The sequence below is a fragment of the Boleophthalmus pectinirostris genome, unplaced genomic scaffold (assembly GCF_026225935.1).
Source record: "Boleophthalmus pectinirostris isolate CB_2022bp ecotype Guang Dong unplaced genomic scaffold, ASM2622593v1 HiC_scaffold_15, whole genome shotgun sequence".
NCBI lineage: Eukaryota > Metazoa > Chordata > Actinopteri > Gobiiformes > Gobiidae > Boleophthalmus > Boleophthalmus pectinirostris.
This window is the reverse complement of record NW_026571070.1, coordinates 24,650,175-24,670,548: the sequence shown is the minus strand read 5'-3', so window position 1 is coordinate 24,670,548 and position 20,374 is coordinate 24,650,175. Positions and strand designations below refer to the sequence as shown.

Below are 20,374 nucleotides of genomic sequence, written 5' to 3'. Positions count from 1 at the left end.
ACTGTCTCCCACTCCTAATTGACCCTCATTGGCGGGTGATTTATTGTGCCCCTATGGGTGAGACCAAATCATTTAACATTAGCAAACCATTCTGTAAAGCCCCCAAAGGCTACAACGCACCCACGAGAGCACATAAAGACCCCAGATCGCCAAGCTCATTTCGCCCCGTAAATAAAGACAGCAGCATATTTTACCCTTGCCAACTTCCTTAAAGCGTCCAGTGAAAAATGATGACATGTGGTAGCCATTTACATAGAAATGAGCTAGTACCAAGGTGAAAAACACAGGCAAAGTTCCTAGCAGGATGTTTTTGTAGTACTAAGGGCTGTGTTGATAGTCTCACCTGCTCCCATGCAAAGATGTGCTGGTTGAAGTAGAACTGGATCTGTTCATTGGCGATGTTGATGCACAGCTGTTCGAAGGAGTTTTTCTTAAAGTTCTCAAAACCAAAGATGTCCAAAATGCCGATGTTTATGCTCTTGTCATCCTCCCTAAAGAAAAAGAGAAAAATGTTAACACTGAAATGTGCTTCTTGCTTAAATTTTCACAGTTACAGCTCTATAAAAAAAACAGATAGAATAATTGCACAAACGCAAACTGCATTCCATTTTGCTATTGGTAACTTGGGTAACATTCACCACAAAAAAGTGTCTTTGCCCATATTGGTGATTTCATTGAAATGATAATAGTAATAACCTTGAGAAAAGTTAGTAATATTTGTTTAAAAAAAACAAACAAACAAAACAAAAAGGATTATTAGAAGGATTATCTTTCACTGACTGAAAGTCAAATTAATGTGTTATAATTTTACAAAAGCTCCCATATACTTGCTCTCTGTGCAATTATACAAGCAACTGTGAAACCTATAATTAGATCTTGTGTTTCTGTTTATTTTAGTATGATTTATTGCTCTTGACATGTGCTGAATCACCCCTCACCCTTGCTGGCTGTCAGGCCGCAGTAGAGAGTTGATGCGGTTGACGATCCAGCTAAAGAGGCGTCCATAAAGGGCTTTACTCATGGCGTCCCTCACCACCGTGGCCTTCTCCACTGTGTTGTTCCTGACGATGGTCTCACCCCGGGCCACCACGCAGTGAGTGGTGAGGGCCTCCTGGAGCTCGTCAGAACGGATACAGAGCAGAGAGGCAACTGTGAAGAGAGAAAATGGCAAATGATAAAATAAGTATACAGCAGTGGCCAGGATAAAGAAGCCAGAATTCAAACTTTTTTTTTTTTAATCCCCGTAGGCAAATTCTCAGCATTTGACATACACTTCAGTGATTTTGCTGCTGGGGCAGACCTTTAGATAGGATTTAACTAGATAGCTTCTTCCATATGTTTTAGGGAGCTAGGGGAAAAACGTCCACTGAGATTATAGTACCATTATACTGAGACCATTTTACTTCGAGATAAGAGTGCTAACTACTTTGTCACTGTACTGTACTACTTGTAGTAAATATACTTATGCTACATATGTGTAGGTTATAGCTGCCATGCAAGAAGATATCCATGGATACATTGAAAGAGGCAAATCCTGAGTAAAGGCAAAAAGTAAAGGCAGATTTATAAAAATTTATTGTTTTTTTTCTATGCCAACATTCAAACACTCCACATATTTAGTTTCACTCCATTTGCATTGAAGTTAACACAGCTGGAGGAGGGAGGGCTGTGTGTGTGAGAGAAATCCAGAGTCGTATTTGGTTTGACGTCAGTGCTACGTCAGCTGCAATCTCTCACCGTTCTCCAGCACAGAGATGTTGGAAATTTCGCTTTTGTCTGTCTGGTGCTCCGAGGCCACGGCGGAAAACTCGATATCCCCGGAGTTGAGGATGGCAGCCAGGATGCTGTAAACACTGCCCAGCTCCTGCCAAGAGAAGAACAGAGAGCAGTGCATGTAGAGCTTAATGGGCTGAGACACTTTGTACTCAATGATTTCCTTTAGATACAGAAGTCTTCACTGTAACATGTCCTGGGGCTCTACCTCAATATCAAAGAATAATTTGCACACCGTTGTTAATGCAATTTTTTACTCAGTACTTGTACTCAGAATTGCACTTCAACTTGGGATCTTTTAGTTGACCTAGTTTAGTAATCGAAGATGGAAAAAACTATCCAGGTCCAATCATAAGTATACTGTATCGGTTTCTAAAAGGGACACATTATGCTAATTAACTAATGTTGTAATGGTGTTCCCTCATCATTACTTTCTCAGCTTACTCAGAGTTGTATTTTAATTGACTCATTGAACATTTGAGTAATGTTGTGTTGTCCAGCATTCAAGGCTCAGAATATTCCTGTTTTCACCTACCCCTTATCCCAACCTAAATCTCTGTACTTAAGTTGCAAAAATCAGTCTCTGAGTTACACATGTATTGTTCTAAAATATCACATACAGTTAACAAAATATAATGAGATGTTCTATGAATTCCACTATCACAATGTCTTTAAGTAGTACTATTGCCGCATATTAACAAAACGTCCTTTGTTCATAAGCAGTCTTGGTGCACAGTGTTCCTGGACTGGTGTGTGCATATTTAGCCTCACAATGGATGCTTAAGTTGCATAAACAGAAAAGAAAGAGATTATGCTGGGAGAAATTTCTTGCACAACAATATGACAAATACTGTAGCTAGAGCCACGCCGAGTGATTACAAGATAAGTGCTATTGACGTGCTGATCCCAGAGGCAATCACTTGTTTGGGCCTCATTAGCTTCCACAGTGCTGCAGCTCTGTGCTCCATCACCAAGTCACTCAGTGTGCCCGAAGAGCGGCCACAGTCTGAAGAATACTTGGGCTAAAAACGCTGATTAGCAGGAAACGTATTAGAAAGATTGTGTCTTTTGGACGTAAATCTTGTGTAACCAAAAATAATAATTTCTCATTTCTCAAATTATCTGTATTATCTGTATATTTCATATAACTTATTCCTTGGATGTTGAGGGTATATTAAACTCGGGTTTGTTTTGGGTCTCTTTGATGGATGTGAGGAGTTCTTCTGATTCCAAAAAACTGTTTTGTTTTAAAGCTACCATCCTGTTCCCTCCACTCACCTGGTCTTTGTTCAGGCTCACCTGTGCTCTCCAAAGCTGGTACACAATTAGCAGTAAAATAGCATAGCAGCAGCAGCAGCAGTAAAATAGATAGCATCTAGCGATGATATGTAAGAACGCAACAGGAGCGGATGGTCCAGTCTAATTACGAATGGTAACTTTACTCCGCTTATCCTTTTTGTTAATACGTTTTTTGTTGTGGTTGAAAATGTTTGTGCTTTTTGTTTAGTTTTTGTATAAAATAATTTAGCATTGACAAAAGCTATGACAAAATACAATATATTAGTCAACCAATAATGGTAGCATCATGGTATGCAGCTTACCTCGAGGGTGAATCCAATGACTTTGAAACACTGCTCCACTGCATCGAACTGCTCCTTGTACGAGGTGTTACTCACGATGTCAGGCCCTAATTTAATGTGCTCATTAAACAGGTATCTGCAGAGGCGAAACACAGGAAAAACAACAAGATTAGCCCCTGAATCATTGGAAAAGGGAGTTTTTCAGAAGCAGTGGTGGAAAATAACAGGCTTAGAGACGGGACTAAAGCACGTCAAACGTACTTAGGTGTTTTGCTGTCAGAGAGCTTGTAGTGGGCGAGTTTCTTTCTGTCAGCCAGGCCGGCGTAGATGTAGTAGAAGATGTGAAAGTTTCTCTCACCACTACAAAAAAAGAACAAAATACAGGCAAATATGTAAATAGAGCGTTTTTATGGTTTGCAGGGTTTCAGGTGACATGACGATATACTATAGGCCAATAATATTTATACAGATGGGAAGCAGCTACAAATAACAGCTATAAAATGTACATTTATGTTAGTTGGTAGTTCTAGTCACACATAGAATTGATCAGGTTAGAAATCTGTAAATTTGCCTTTTGGATGTTTCTTGGCAAAGGACAATGAGGAGTGTCTCTTGCCTCCAACATCATGTTCTAGAATCTGAACATTTTCAATACTATGGGAATTCAGCATTATCAAGATTAGACCTGTATAGACCTTTTGGCTTCCAGCTGATATAGTGAGAAGATTACTCACAAATTTACTTATGTTCTATCTACATGGTAACATCATTTGAACATCAGTGTTATGTATATGTAGTTTTTGAGTGTTGTGGACTTCCTAACTTGTAAACAAGAGAATCTGAAATTACAGTAATCCATCTTGACTGGGTTCGATTATCTCCCCATAACCGTCCATTAAAGCCAGTGAAAAGTGTCTGTGCTGTGGGCATGCAGCCACAATGCCGTCTGACCCAGTGTCTGTTTTAATGAAAAACCCAAACTCCACCTTTGATGTTCTGCTAAGGACACTTGTGAAAGCCACAATCTTTGATCAAACAGGAAATAAGCTAGTCCCTGCACTTGACCTGGTTCAGTCCCCAGACACGCGATAAGAAGAAAAGATAGATTGACTGGTGCAGGCTGGAGGCAAATGCCAGTGCTTTTCAGATGGAAAGGCAGAGGTTAGGAGAAGAAAGGCAGGCTATTACGCACTGATCCCTAGCAGGAGGGATGAGAAATAACCCGCTTTGCAATGTTCTCTCCCAAAAAGACCACAGACTTGATTAAAATATCAGAATGTCACTGTCAAATGAAGGTCGGGGTTGTAACAAGGCGAGGAGGTCTGGACAAAAGCACAAAAACACAAGTTGATAGTGTAATTACGTGGCTTGGTGGATGACTCGGGACTTCTCCAGCAGGTATTCAGACATCTGAGCCCCCACCACGGTCCCTGCAGTGGTGAACTTCATCTCTAAGTATTTGCCAAAGCGGCTGGAGTTGTCATTGATGATGGTGCATGCATTCCCGAATGCTTCTACCAGATTGTTGACTAGTAGAATCTTCTCTTGCAGCGTCCTGTTATCTGCCTAAAATAACAGAAAAAAATGTGTTCAAATGACATCATAACATTATAGAATCTCTATAGTTTAACACTCAGCTGGAGAACACATCAGAACTCTATGGTGGAATTTGCTGAGTAACTGTCAGTTTGCAGATTTGTTGACTTGCTTTATGTATGCTACTGTAACACGGCCCATCCACATGAAACAAAAACTGGCACAAAGTTCAACATCTTCTCTGTCAGAACAAATGAACAAATGGAGTGAAAATAATCTTTCACAATACCTTCAGAAAGTGGGGCCATTATTCAACCGCAAAGACGTGATTGTTGTCAGTTGAAAGGACTTGAAACCATAAGATTAACATGGCAAGTTTGTGGAGCCAGTCTCTAATAATGATAAGGTTCAACATGTGTGAATCTTAAGTTTTGCTATTACTTTCAAAAACAGTGAATCTCCTGCCCTCCATCTGAAATTATATCAACATCAAATTCAAAAACGTGAACACAACCTATTCCGCATGCTGTTATACGGTCAATGTAAGATATTCTGTGAAATTGATTTATTCATTAAGTTAGAAATTGTGACTGACAGAAGCTGGAGGTACAAACTGGCTTGTCCTTGCAGTACATAATGGTTTAGCTGACGCATCAAGCTCTCTGAATGTGCAATCAGAACTGAGACTGTGAGTGTAATTGTGTTTTTCCACTAATGGCAAACGCCTTCATATTCCGGGGTATGTAAACTAGTTTGTTGATGAACTCACCTTTCCAAGAAACGTGAGCTGCTGCACAAGGAGATGGGCACTTTCTGTTTTCCCTGCTCCGCTCTCTCCACTTATTACGACACACTAGAGAAAAGGGACATTATATTAGCAACTTTTGATAATTACTGATTCATGAAATTACAAAAGTTTAATTTCTATCTTTTTGTAGTGAGTAGGATTTTACAGACATGCAGGATGGTCAGACTACTGGTTTAAACCACTTTGGATTGGAAAATAAGTTGTGTTTCTGTGGATCTTGTAGGGTGTTCCTGAATTATTCGTTTATACATACGTCTTTCACACCACCACAGTTACTGCAAAATATTTGATTTTTCAAGTACCATCAGATTTAAGATTGCAGGTCAGAATCTGTACAATTTCAGGTTTAAACTGGGGCTAAAATAGGACTCTACAACTGCAATTAGTTCTAGTTCTGTCTGTATTTTAATGTCATTTCTAATGTAATGTAATAATCATAATTTCCTCTACGAACAACCAAATATCTGTCTTATTCTGCATAAAAACTACAAATTCTGAAGTTTGATCTGTACAAACATGTTCTGAAATGTGATTCTTGTATTAGTTTGTCAGTTCATATTTCAGTCTTTTCACCATTACTTCTGGACGCTTTAACATATGAATCATGATGATTTTTCCCAAATGGTTCAACCCTAACTAGTTCTAAGGGCTAACCCAAAAGAGGAATAAAATTTACCATAAATTAAGCAAATATTTTAAAAGTGAACCATGGAAGAGCCCATGACCACAGTTTGAAAACCAGTGTCCTAGTTTGAAACACTGTACCTGATCTGTATTCAACGTCACCATGGAGTGATAGGCGATGTCTGCCACAGCAAATATATGCGGTGGGTTGGCTTTGCGCTTTGCTCCTATGTACATCTTAGAATGCTGAAGAGAAAGAACAGCCATTACCAGGGGTGTCAGACTGGGGGAGGGGAAAGAGTGGTGTTTACCCAGGCCCCAGTGAGGGAAGGGCCCCCTCACAAAGTCTGTATGTGCAATTCTCATTAGAAAACATATAGCGAGGGCATACCAAGATGATTTGTAGGCCCAGAATTTAGTGCTAGACCCCTGACCATTACCCCCGTTAACCCGCTGCCTTACAGTGACATAGAGTGTAGACCAAATATATGATCCTGTGTCAAACCGAAATCCATAAACTATCATTGAGACGTATTACAGCTTCGTCCACAGACCTCGGGAGTGTAAATGTCCATTGGGTGAAATGGATTGACTGCGATGAGAATGTCCCCCACATAGGTGTAGATCTCGTCCCTCTCATAGCGGTTTTGGAGGTGGTCTGTGACAGTGTTCTGAAAGACACATAGTTATAACATGATATAAGATTGCAAACAGAAGAGAAGGGGAGGTGGGGGCTGCCTCATTAAAATCATTATGTACATTATTTATTCTATGTCCTGCCTGAAGACATGGCATCAGTGTTATCTTCATGTGATTGATTTGGTCCCTGAGTTAAGGCAGGTGGATCAACAACAGCTCAGATCATTGTCTTGAGGAATGGCCGTAAATATCCACTGGCGAGTTTTTCTATCAGTCAATCTATTTTAGCTCACGTGTTTGATGGATTTTGCACTTAGTAATCGTGGACGACATGGTTGAGTGTTAAAAGTAAGTTAGCTATGGACCTAGATAAGCATGTGATGTATTGAATGATTTCTAAAAATAGGATGTAACTTTTAAGACTGCCCCTTCAGCTGATGCTTTTAAGTCGTGTTAAAAAACGAGCTTTTAACCTGGCATGACTGACTGACATTTATTTTATATTATATTTTCTATTTGTCTATTGCAAATTTTTGTATTTTTTATGTTTTTTATTGGCTTGCTTACTTAGTTTTTATGCTATGTTTTATTCAAAGTTGGATTGGATTGGATCTGCTTATTGTTTTCTTTTGTCAGGAATGTTCCACACAAATCCATTCAATTGATCTACTGTATTACTATGGAGACAAGCATGCGACCATAGGTTTAAAACCATACTGTGAAACATTCCAGCAATAACATCTACATGAAAATGAACAGGAAAATTTACATAGTTCATCTTTAATCATAAAACACAAAACACAATACAAATGTCTGTTTTTTATTCGACTGTATTCATACCTCATCTAATATTTCGAGAGTGGCGAGGTCCTCCAACTCGTCTGGGTCGCTCTGGTTCTTCATGTGGTTGATCTTTTTGGTGTGGATGCGTTCATGCCTACAATCAAGATTATGAGTCTTATTCAGAGCAGTGAACCATAAGTTATTATATTATGTAAATGGAGGAATACAGTAAGGCATTTAGATTCAAAACCATTCTCCTAGAGCCTACACAAATGCTCTGGCATTTGCTGCTAAAGGGGTTAGCTGGAACAAAGTAATTGGTTGTGTTTAAAATACAAAGAAATAGAAAATATAATTCTAGACAGGACCCAGTTTGATAATTGTAAGTTGCATTTTGATGATAGGCCCTTTGCAGACTTTGGAAATACAATTCTTTTCATATTTTTACTAGATTTTCGTCTATCAAACAAAAATATTATGCTACTGTTTAAAAAGGTTTGTTTTTTTTGTTCAGGAACGTATGAAAAGTTCATTTGCAAATTATTCAGACAAATCCCAAAGTGTTTGTCTTTAATAAAAGAAAAGTAAAAGATTTGAACATTTGCAAATGGAATATTCACGTATGCTAGTCTTCTGTTTCATACATAGAGACTTCTGCACACAGAACGACATTCAAAAGTGTTCAGTTCTGATGCAGAGGTGTCTAGGCTTGAAGCATATACGTATATTCTATAAATATATATCAGTTTATCGCTTTATCCCCTTATTGTTTAACTTTTATCTATTTTTATAATTATTTGGGACACTTGGAGCCAATCAACCACTGCAGCTCGTATGGCAAGTAGTTACATTATCAAACTATAACAAACAGTACATGATGTTTTATGAAATTGAATGCCAAAACCAGCAGCAGGGTTGATGCATGTAAACAATAATGATTTCTTGTGTAGATAACAACTCCTTCCATTCCTTCTCACATACTAAAAAGCCTATTATCTTAAAATGTATGTCTTTCTATCTATCCTACTGGGACTAGTCCATGGTGCCATTTGTTACCTGTCATTACCGCCTCTGTCTGTGTTTCCGTGATGGCTTTAGTGACACAAAGAGGATAGACATTTGAACACACATTGGGGCTTCTGATCTTCTGCCTATGTGAAGAACTGGAGGAGGGTAATTTGGATTTAGCTGTCTCAGGGGTTTAAGCTGTGTGCTATGAGATTATACTGGCAGGGATAGAGAGTTCTTTTGGTGACTCATGGTGAATACAGTGGGAATATGACAGTACCGTGTTTTTTCAACAGTTCCTATTTGCTGGTTGAGGTCTATGAGTTCGATGAGTTGTTTCTGTAGAAGTTTCTCTTTGTTTTGGACCTGTTTGATAAAGGGGTGCTGCAGCAGGTCAACAACATTGGGTCTCAGCTCAAAGTCTTTAATAAGACACCTATGAAGGACAACATAGCAAAACATGAACAAGAATATATATGAAAAGAATATATCTTAATAATATCATAAAAAGAAGACTAAATGTACGCCAAGAAGAAAAAAAATCAATGGTAAACATCTACAATAGAAATACAATATAAAAAATTCTATATTGTATTGCATACAGAAATGTCTACGATTTATGCAATATACCATTCCTAACGTTGACTCTTTAATTATTGGAGCATGAAAATGGCACAAGGAGACCTGCCCTCCTTGTGGCGTAACAAATTAATTAATTAAATCCAAAAACAGACTAAAATAAAAGGTTGTTTTTTTGGTTGTGGTTTTTGCACTGAAAATCATGTGACCTTAAGGTAAATAAAGTGAGGTACATTTTGTCCTCTGCATTTGACCTTTAAAGTGCTGGTTTTTATCTCCACAAACTCTTATTTGGTCTGGAGGAGGGTGTCCTCCTGCTTGCATCCATGGAAATGCTTTGCCTTTAGATATTATCTTCCACAGTAAGGCCTACTGTGGTTTTAACTTTCTGTTTCCATGGAATCATTCAGGTTATGTGCCACCTCCAGAAAGTTACTCCAAAGATTAAATCAAATCAGTTTTTTTTGTAAGAATTGTATTTTAACCAAAATAGTAATCTAACAAAGTATTCTCTACAATATACTGTATAGGAATATCCCACACTACTAGGAATTCCTACATACTTGTTTACACTAGCACATACTTACTAGCAGGACCACACTCACTTGCAGATGAAGTCATTAAAGTCGTCTGACCACAGCTCAGGCTGGCGCAGAGTGGGCGGCGGGTTTCTATCAGGGGAAAAAAGCAATCGAAAAGATAAATGGAAAGATAAGATGAGATGGAGTTTACAGGGGTATATGAGGGAGGGGAGGGCCACTGAACAAAAGCCTCACAGTGGAACAAGTGACTGAAGTCTTTACACTAAGCAATTTATCTTCCACCATTTTTTCTGAGGCGGCAAGAAAAATGTCTGTCTCTACCTGGGCATTTAGATCATGTTGATATGACAGCAACTATGAAAGCCTAAATTGGTTCCTATTTAGACAAACATTCTTATCAGCTAAGGTTTAACAACGCCTTGCAGATGTGAAGCTAATTTGCTGTAATTCCCTGGTCCACTTTAAGTACCTTTTGTGCCAGATATTTGGGGTAACTGCGGGCTAATGTACTAGTAGCCGTAATGAGAGCGTATACATCTTCTGTTTATCGCAAACGGGCCTAGAGACAGCAACGCGCCAGGCATTTATTAAGAGTTTGTTTGGGCTAATGCGCTGACCATTAGGGTTTGTCTCATTCACAAGACAAACAGGGTCCAAGGAAGATGGTGATCACATGTGAAGGAGTGGAGCCGCTCTCTAAGTATGATGGAGCTGCCATGGAATGAAGATAGTATCAGAGGCCCATAATGCAGAATAGATATCAGTACTGCAATAGTCAGAGTCCAGTAGGAAGACTGTGGGCCACAAAACATATAGTAAAACAAAACAAGCTTCATCTCAGCATTGGTCTTTCGTGTTTTATAATTGAATTTTGAGCACACAGTATATAAAAAACAGGTTAAAGCCATTGAATCCCAATTTTTGTTCACACAAAATGTAATTTTTAGCAGAACAAACATGGAACTAGTTAAAATAAGACAAAAAATATTTGTGTTGGTATATGTGGTATAATAGCATCACCTCTTGACATCAGCTGGGGAACATGTATTTTGACCTATGTTTAAAGATGACTTTGATTTGAGGCCAATACACTTGAATTATGAATTATGTAATGTTATGTTTTTTGTGGATATTTAGCATTAAACTATAACATAGTGGCTTTTATATTGTATTAATTGTAAACCTCAATATTTATCTAAAATTATTTAATAAAGAAACATTGATTTCTTGTTCAAAACTATATAACTTCATAAATGCATTTCACTGAAACAAACAGCAGTTTTTCATTCATGTGTTTTTATCACTGAAAAGGCTGAGTGAACATTTCAAACCCTACATGTATGACACATGGTGTGAATTTTTTTGAATAATTGCAAGGTGTGTTAGAGGTAGTTGAAAATTGTACATTTCTGAGAACTATACAGTATCACTCAAACATCCAAGTAATACAATTCAGAGAAGACTTATAATCAGGGAACACATGGTTCAAAGCTTGATTTTATATGTCCCCTTGAAAAATAGATGATCTCAAACAATTGTGTAAAAATGCTGCACATATTCAAATTCAGTCAAAGCACTAATGAGCATATCCATTTTCTGCTGCACTTTATAAAGCCTAAATGAGAAGAGACAGGGTGTGGCTGAGTGCCTGCCCCGAGTGCATGTTTTGGGGACCTGCAGAGAGCATAGGAGGAGCAGAGTGTGAGGAGACAGCCTGCAGGCCTGACCACAGACGTCACATGAGATTGTGAGGAGGCTGCTGATGGGGACCGCTGTGCTCTGACCCCAGCGGCAGCGACAGACACACACACTACAGCCACCACCACTGTGTATGTGCAGAGGTAAGGAAGGGTGTGTGTGAGGTTGGCTGGGTTAAGACATCAAGTAACTGTAGTTTTTCATCCTGTGTGTTTGTGCAGGAAAACTGTGTAGGAAAATCTATAACTAGGAAATGTTTGGCACTAAAAATAAAGTGCTTTGAGTGGAAACAGGAACAGGAAAATATTTAAAGGCATGATATACATTTGAAGGTTGCCAATTAACCAACCAGAACCAGAACCAGAACCAGTATAAGCCACAATGTAGCATTAAACTTATCTATGCATTTATTCCATTGCAGGTGTTTTTATTGATTAGAAACACCTTGAAAAACATATACATGAGCGAAGTTCCTCTCCACAGATCTGACCTGTTACTTATCCTGATGCCATTGTGTGGAACATTCTAGGTAATGCAATAACATCTCAGTAGTAAAAGCAAGAAACAAAGTCACATAGTCCATCTTTAAGTAAAATATCTAGAATGCACTTTTGCCCCTGTAGCCGCTAACAGTCTTTTGGTATATAATTTGCTCTTTATGAATCAATACTAATTTCTTTCGCACCAAATGACCTTTTCTGAATCCATCCAATTCCGAACAAAGAAAATCCAACAAAGACAATAATTTTACTCACCACCCGAACGCAAGCAATCTAACATTAAAAATAAACAATTACTTTTCACCTTCAGTCTACAACACACACAGATGATGAGCAGAATGCGAGGCAGGAGGGGGTGGGACTTATGGATTAGGCCCTGTGGGCAGAGTACAGCGTCTGAAATGAAACGACTGTGGTTGGTCTGGTGACAATCTACAGAGGGGTAAATGACTCCAGTGGGAACGCAAGACAAGCTTTTCAAGGATTAGATACAAGTAGTATGCAGCAGGCGGACGCTGCTCTGTTCTGTCAGTGGAGAGGAGACATGTTACACATCGTTTCTGCATTTGCGCCTAGAGGGACAGATCAAACCTTCAGGGAGCACATCTGAATCACGAACAGGTGCAGAGACATGTTAAGGACAAATTCAATATGGAAATTAAACTTAAAACTTAACACAATAGTAAAGCCTTTTTCAAGATGCACTATTCATAAAAATAATACAAGTATTGCGATGCAAGGTATTGTATGATTCTTTCAGAGTGTACACTGTAAACAACTCCAGGAGCATTAACATTTGAGAGAAGACTGAAATATGCAATGATATAAGAATTCGATGCTTTTCAGAACATGTATGTAGAGGTCTAAACTACAGGTAAACCTAGGCTTTTATATAATTTTATTTCGCTCTTTACAGAGGACATTCAGTTATATAAATTAATGCACCTTTGATAATGGTTCCAACTCAAATGGAAATTGTAATTCAGTTGAGATGAATTGTGAGGCCCTGTTTCAAACTTTAAATCCCAAATTATGCCTGATCAAATAGAAAGTCTTGTATAAATGCAACAACATAAATTCTATACAAGTAAATAATATATAGATTGGTAACCGATATTGAATAAAACTAGATTTACTTATTGATTGACAGGATGAATCTTGCATTATATCCATTGTATTTTAGTGGCATGTACGCCATTGATGACATCAACCTGTCCATAGACTATCGGTGGAAATGAGCAATTTGCTATAACCTAGCATAAACATCTTAGCTATTTGTGTAAGTAAAGGTTTTTATGTGCACTGAAAAATAAACAAATAAACTAAACTATAGTTTGGAATGGAGTATATCTACTGAGACAGAAATGTAATTATTAAGGATACATGTGGACACTAACTTCACACATTCTTTAAGTGGAAACTAAAGGAATGTTTATTTGTAGAGTTAACACTTTGCTGTGATTGGTTATATTTGTCTGTCACTCAAAGAGAGGCACGAGAGAGGAGTGCAGGGTGGGCAATGTAGACAGCATGTGACAGTGTTTCGAATAGATCTATATTAAACAGAACCACACTTATTCACAATGTAATAATGTCTGCAGAAAAATTATAATCAACCATAATACAACTTCTGAGAAAACTGAGCTGTTTTATCATATCGCTAACTGGAATGAAATATTTCCCCTTAGAAGGAATGACAGAAAATTAAGTCAACTAAGAACAGAACGTCTGCAGTCAGATATGTAGTTAGGAACAGCCTGGAATGCCTCTAACTAGGTGTAAAACAATGGCATATGTTTGAAAGCTCACCTGGGTATTTTAAACAGGGCTCTCATAGGGTGCAGGTCAGACAGAGGTGGGTCTCCATCTCCCAGCTCTATGGCTGTGATGCCCAAAGACCACACATCACACCTGGCATCGTAGGTCGAGTCCAACTGCTGCTCACACGCTATTACCTGAAAGTGAAAACAACAGGAAAACACTATTTACACTGATGTATATGCAAAGGGCAATTCTTTCAATCCCTGTCAAAGTAGATACTGTAGTTATTGATGAGTAGTAATATTAGTACTACATGTTAAAGTGGTTGTCGTACTAGTGGAAAGGGAAGTGCAGTAGTAAGAATAGTAGTAGTAGAAGTAGGTGATATATGTAGTATTGGTGGTTGTAATTACAGTAGTACCAGTAGTTGTACATGTAGCAATCGTAGTAGATCTTGTATTAATAATAGAATTTGATTATTATTATTTCAAAAAATAGTAAAATAAACTATTTGAGTTTAAGTTAAAAAGCTATACCTTTAAGTCCATGTTAGTTTTAGAAGATAATAGGACTGTGGCTGAGAAATTCTTCATCACCAAAAAACATTAGTCCTTCTAAAAAGGAGGAGTGGTGTGGAAAATATTAAGAATCTCTATGATCACTAGATACACTGTAGTAAATTAGATATAGTAAGTACTAGTAACATGTAAAGAGACAGTATAAACCTACACTTTCCTTATGAGGGTAGAGTAACGTCAATTCAAAAAAATTGTTTGGCTAAGACCTACTGATCTACAGCCCCATCATCTTAGTAAATAACAATTGTGCAGAAATTTTCAATTCAACTTCAAAATATCTTCCCAAAATGATCAAATCTTCCATTTTTAATTGTTCTTATTTCAACATTAGAATAGTACATTACTAGACTTTACTCTTGACTGTACTGCACCTAAATGTCACAAATGTAATAGTGGATTCTACAGTGTACAGACTGTGACAAAGCCCCCAGCCCCTGTCTCATGTGGCCCTGTACACACATTAACGCTCAGTCTATCAGCGCTATCCTGAGGGCAACATGGACCCAATCTCCACTCAGAATCATCTGTGAGTGGGAGGAATGTGTGCCCACAACTCCGACACAACGCATTTTCATCAAACATCCAAACACTCCGTTCAATTTGTATTCCCACTCGACATATGGCATGTACTCTGGTATGGAGACGTGACAAGAAAATGACATATGCGGCTGGAAAAACGCTGGCTCCCCTTTGGGACAATAAAAGCAGTTTTTAATATGACGAAAGCAATCAAATGGATACAATACACAAATGAGGAACTTACCACAGCCAAAGTTTGTCAAAGATCCACAATGACAAAAAAATTACAGTCTTTCAAGATATATAACTATAAAATGCAATGAGATGTTATAGTTCTGGTCAGTCCATCTAGAAAAACCTGTTTCTCTAAACCTAAGTTGTTGATGGTGTCTTACTCAAATCAGATTAAAATACTCAAGACCTAAACCAACAGGCAAGACACAGCATCCGCGTCATTTGCACAGCATGCAAAGCTCATGTAAAGAAAAGAAGCCACTGAGAAGCCAAGAGCACGCCTAAGCATGACAATGACCAAGTTTGTAGAAAATCTTTCATCTGGGGATCAAAAATCATTAAAAAACTGTCATCTGTAATAAAGGAAAGAAGGCCTGAATCTGTATTTACAATGGCAATATTCAAAACAGACTTTTGAGTTAATACAAGAGAAAGCCATTGGAACCACTGATACGGTCATTTTAACATTACCAAAATACTATGGTTAACCAAGTCAACTGAAGCAAATGCTTTGTGTAGAGATCCAGAAATCTGTTGTCATTCACTAATTGCAGTTTGGGAGTAATTGCACAGGTTTTGTGTCACTGTAGTAGCCTAGCACTAGTAATGTGTGTATACCTATACCTTTTATGGAAAAACCCAATGTGGTACCTCAAATAATGAACTATCACCCACCTTTTGACCATTAAAGGGCACATATTTTTTAATATTTGTGCTCCACTGTGTTTTTACATTCCATACACCTTCACTAGAATCATTTCTATAATTTCCTGGAATTGCCAAAATGCTAGCTGTTAACTTGAAAACTATCGCTTCATGACATCACAAGGTTGCCTGACCAGCCAAGACCAGACATGCTTTTACAATAATTTACAAAGCCATATTCGAACAAGATGGCAGGATGTAGGAGGTTCTGTCTGATAAGGCAAATCACAAGGTGGAACAGAGCATTTTGAGCTTTGGAGATGTTGACTGACTAATAATAAAGGGTTACTCAAACATATGTGAATGAAACAAAACCAACTCTCTGTATGCTTTTAATGGAGTAATAGCCTTATGGCATGGCTTAAAGATCACAAGAGACAATTTTGTGTAATATGACCTTTAAGGACTTACAACACAGATATTTTTTTATAATACTGTAGTTCTTACCTCTGGTGCCATCCAGAAGGGAGTCCCCACAGAGGTGTTCCTCCTCAGACGAGTGTTGGTCAGCTGTGCTGAGACCCCTGCAAACACCACATATTCCCTTGAAACCTTTAAACCTTTTAACCATTAAACAGGTTAGGGCTGAACCATTTGGGAAAGGTATCTAATTGTGATGATCTGTACAGGTGATTTGTACGGGTCAATACTATGGGACTGGCATGTTTTTTTTTGTTTTTTTGCAGAATAACACTGAATGCTTTTAGTTTTGAGGAGAACAGTATGGTATATCAAAATTGCAGACTTTATGATTTGTTAACTTTGATTAATTTCGCAGCCCAAAAACAAGCCCAAATATAACAAACCTGTCTAAGAGTGTCTCCATATTCTATAACAGAGATATTGATGCAAAGGGAAAGTCTAGCTCAAGTTGTGCTGAAAGGATCTTTGATAGAGCTGACAGCCAGGCTCACATGCAAAACTGTATCCAGCTATGTGATGATGTCTTCCTGCACATGATAGATTGCTATGAATTGCATTGTGGGACATTTGAATACATATTGCGTGAAACAGTGTAGTGACAGCTCCAGTCAGCAGATCTTCATTCTGAGTAGTGTTTTCAGTATAATGTACAAAGTCAGAGCGATAATACATCTGTGTAGAGGAATATGGAGGATTTGATTGTGTGGTTGACAAGGAACATGCTGACCCACTGCTGTCGTGACTTCAGCGCAGTCCAACCAAATCAGTGTTACAGACGATATGGTGTGACGTAAAGAGCACTGCTATGCTAATTCTGGAGCCACCACATGGATCTAAGATAACATAGCATGCCAGCAGACGAAAACGCAAGGATGAAGTCAAAAATTTAAATACAGGCAAAGAAAAAACGATGAAAGTATTTTGCAAAAGCACCTGAAACACGGATGAAAGGATGAATGGATCATGTAACTTGGCAGGTGAACTGTCTGCTACATGCTTGCCACCATGGAGATGTAATTTTTTTGTCTGTAATGTTCCACAGTACAGCATTTAACATATACATTCATGTAAGAAGGCAGGAAACTCTGGCAAGCCAAGTTACAGGTCAGATATGTGAAGAGGAGACACCACTCACAGTAGGAATGCATGTTTGTTTGCTATTTTTGAGCAATAAAACACCTGTTATTGAATAAATACAAGATACTGATGAACATTCCAGCTTTAGCATCTCCCTGGAGACAAGCAGGTGGTCGACCCTCAAACAAGGTTACATAGCATACCCTTCTACCACTTAGTAATATTTGTATGGGTATGAGTATGTACGCAATGCCAGAGTGATTTGAATGATGGCTAAAGCCTGAAATGGGGAGGGGAGCCAGAATGAGAGCTGAGGAGAAAAACTAGTCTGTGTCAAACATCAAATGGGATTTAAATCATGTGCATAAGTGTATGAAAAAATGAACCGCGCTGACATGTATAGCACAAGCAGCACAAGACTGGCAGGAAAAGGCAACTCATAACCATAGGGCCCAATCCAGACACAACCAGCTGTATGTGTGTAACTACATAGCTTATAAAAATAACAAAATAATATGTGAAGGTGTGTGAAACAGTGTTAGAGTGGCAGTGGGCAGAGATGGCTAATAAGCTAAAACTACTGCTGTCAATACAATACAATACAAACATTTTAAATTCCATTTCAATACTAAGGAATAGGTTTGATACTCAATAATGTTTTAGTATAGATACCTGCTCAAATGAAATACTTTTTTAATACTTTTAAAGTGGAATAGTATCAGATTTTCAAAACTTTTGACAACCCTAGATTTTTTTGTTAATGTTGTTTCAGACTACCATATACCAAAGTGAATTCAAACACCTCCTTTCACCTATAACTCGTATGGTGTATTGGGGAATAGAATACATTGCCATGTCTGTTCCTTTTCAGCCTGATTTGAAAACAAAACACAACATACATTTTACATTTTACCAATATTGCTAAAATCCTACAGTAAAACAAACCTCCAGTTGGGGAGGCACTTCCTGATTCCTGGTAATATTACGTATCTTCTGATTTGATGCATTCATATGTAACAGAATAGAGCGTCACAAAGAGGAGTAGAGCGGCCCTGGCACAGCCTCTTTCCACTACATTAGCCTGGAGTGCAGCTTGGTGGGGCACACTTAATAATCATCGCTCAGATAACGCCGTCAATTAGAATATTCATGAACCCACAGCTCCTCTCTCTCTCTTTCTGTTTTGGGTCGGGGGGCTCTGTCTTTCACTCTCTCCTTCCCCTCTCTCTGTTTTGACTCTCTCTTTCCCCCCTCTCTCGTCTCCCCCTCTCTCGTATTTTTCTCCTTCCCCTCTCTCTGTCTTTCTCACTTTCTCTCTCCCCCCTCTCCCTCCATCTTTCTCTCTGTCTCTGCTGGCATGAGTCAGTGTGGGGGCTTTATCTGCTCTCCTGCTGAGTGCAGCGTTAGCCTGCTCATGAAAACACATGAATCCCATCATGATGTTCAGACTAAAATCTTGACTGTTTGACGTAAGTAACTTCTGTAAAGTTATTTTTAGTCTGAAATACTATGTTTTTACTTGAGTACAGTGACTTAAATGTCATCATCGATATATGCACAAGCAAAAGGAATTCCTGATCTTTATTAGTGGTCAAATCCTGTAGTGGATTGGGCAATGCATCGGCCTGCTATGTAAGATGCAGGTATATCTAGATAAATAATAGATAAGCACAGAGGGTATGGTTTGCATTTTCCGCCAGTATCTGTGGTTTAGGTTTAGCATGAGGTACACTTTATTGATGATTTTAGCTAAGATGCATATTTTGGATTGATGGGAGAAATCGGAGTGCCTGGGGGAAACCCATCCAGGCACAGGGACAAACATGCAAAGTCTAATTGAATTCCCGTTGAGCATTCTGCTTTTTCTCATCAATCAATCTGTTTTTTCCATCAGCCTAATTTAGTAAAATCTTGATATTCCTGACCAAACCAAACTCAAGATCTGGAAGGGGGTTCCTGGGCTGCTCTGAGAACCTGGTGGAAGAATGAGTCACTTGCAGAGAAAAAAAATACTTAGAAAGGCAATAATGTCTAATTAATAAACCTTAATTTTAAGTGTGTCAATCCCCAATTAAGTGCAAGGCGAGCACTTAAGGACACCCATTCACTTTTCATATTGACTTCCACAGGAACATTACCTGCACTGGCACGTGTGAAGTGCTCATTCATAATGTCCAACACAACCACAGGAAACACCATATTTTCCAATTAACCAGGACAATTTCTGTTCAGATTGTGCTTTAGAGTGGTGGTAAAAGCAGCCGAAGAGGGCAGCACTATATCCCTCCAAACAGCCCTAAGTGACTGCATTAATCCAGCAGTCTTCTCTTGTTTACATGCATCGAAAGGGCTTTTAAGAACAGCACAATTAGCCCTGCACATATACTGTATTAAGTGTGCTTTTGTAGTTCTAATGAAATAGGCAGCTGGTTATGGGGCCCTGAAGAAAACCAATGCGTCATCTCTGGGAAGTAGTCACAAGCACTTTGCGTATTTAGAGCATTCAAGCTCCAGCCTCATTTGGTTAAGAAAACCTACGAGCAAATCAGAGCTGGCACAGAGTGAATGGCAACAATGTCCGCTACTGTCTGGAGGGAGTAAGAGATATCCTGAAATGGAGGATGGCTGGTATGTGCTGCCAACCTGTCAGCCAGTCTAACTCTGCTTCACAGTCTTCAGCAAAACTAATTATTGGCACAATTTATTTAGAGGCAGTTGAAGATAATGAATTTGACCCAAGACACAGGCACTGTTAAACAGACGCATAAAGGAGGATATGCTTTTTAACAAGAATATGTCCAAGATTACATGAAATGCTATATAAATAAGATGCTTTATAAACTGCAGATTTGGATTAGAATGTGTAAAAAAAATCATGTGCTGTAGTTTGGTTAATCACAGTTCTATGACTCTAAAAGAGATCATGTAAATGAAGGCACAATCTGATAATGGGATATTATTACAGTCATTCAAGAGTCAAATCAATGTTTCTCTGCTTTCCTGTTTG

General features: G+C 38.5%; 1 protein-coding gene across 1 annotated transcript in view; it reads right to left on the bottom strand.

Moving 5' to 3' along the window:
* The window catches only part of myo3a (myosin IIIA), a 52,614-nt gene that overhangs the window by 20,732 nt on the left and 11,508 nt on the right, over positions 1-20,374 (bottom strand). The window contains exons 6-20 of the mRNA XM_020935622.2: positions 16,315-16,391; positions 13,880-14,025; positions 9,936-10,001; positions 9,032-9,187; positions 8,800-8,835; positions 7,801-7,897; positions 6,876-6,992; positions 6,463-6,567; positions 5,655-5,742; positions 4,717-4,915; positions 3,615-3,713; positions 3,375-3,489; positions 1,738-1,864; positions 939-1,149; positions 344-491 (exon numbers count right to left, since the gene is read on the bottom strand). Coding sequence (XP_020791281.1) covers positions 344-491; positions 939-1,149; positions 1,738-1,864; positions 3,375-3,489; positions 3,615-3,713; positions 4,717-4,915; positions 5,655-5,742; positions 6,463-6,567; positions 6,876-6,992; positions 7,801-7,897; positions 8,800-8,835; positions 9,032-9,187; positions 9,936-10,001; positions 13,880-14,025; positions 16,315-16,391 — 1,787 coding nt within the window. The remainder of the gene's footprint in view (positions 1-343; positions 492-938; positions 1,150-1,737; positions 1,865-3,374; positions 3,490-3,614; positions 3,714-4,716; positions 4,916-5,654; positions 5,743-6,462; positions 6,568-6,875; positions 6,993-7,800; positions 7,898-8,799; positions 8,836-9,031; positions 9,188-9,935; positions 10,002-13,879; positions 14,026-16,314; positions 16,392-20,374) is intronic.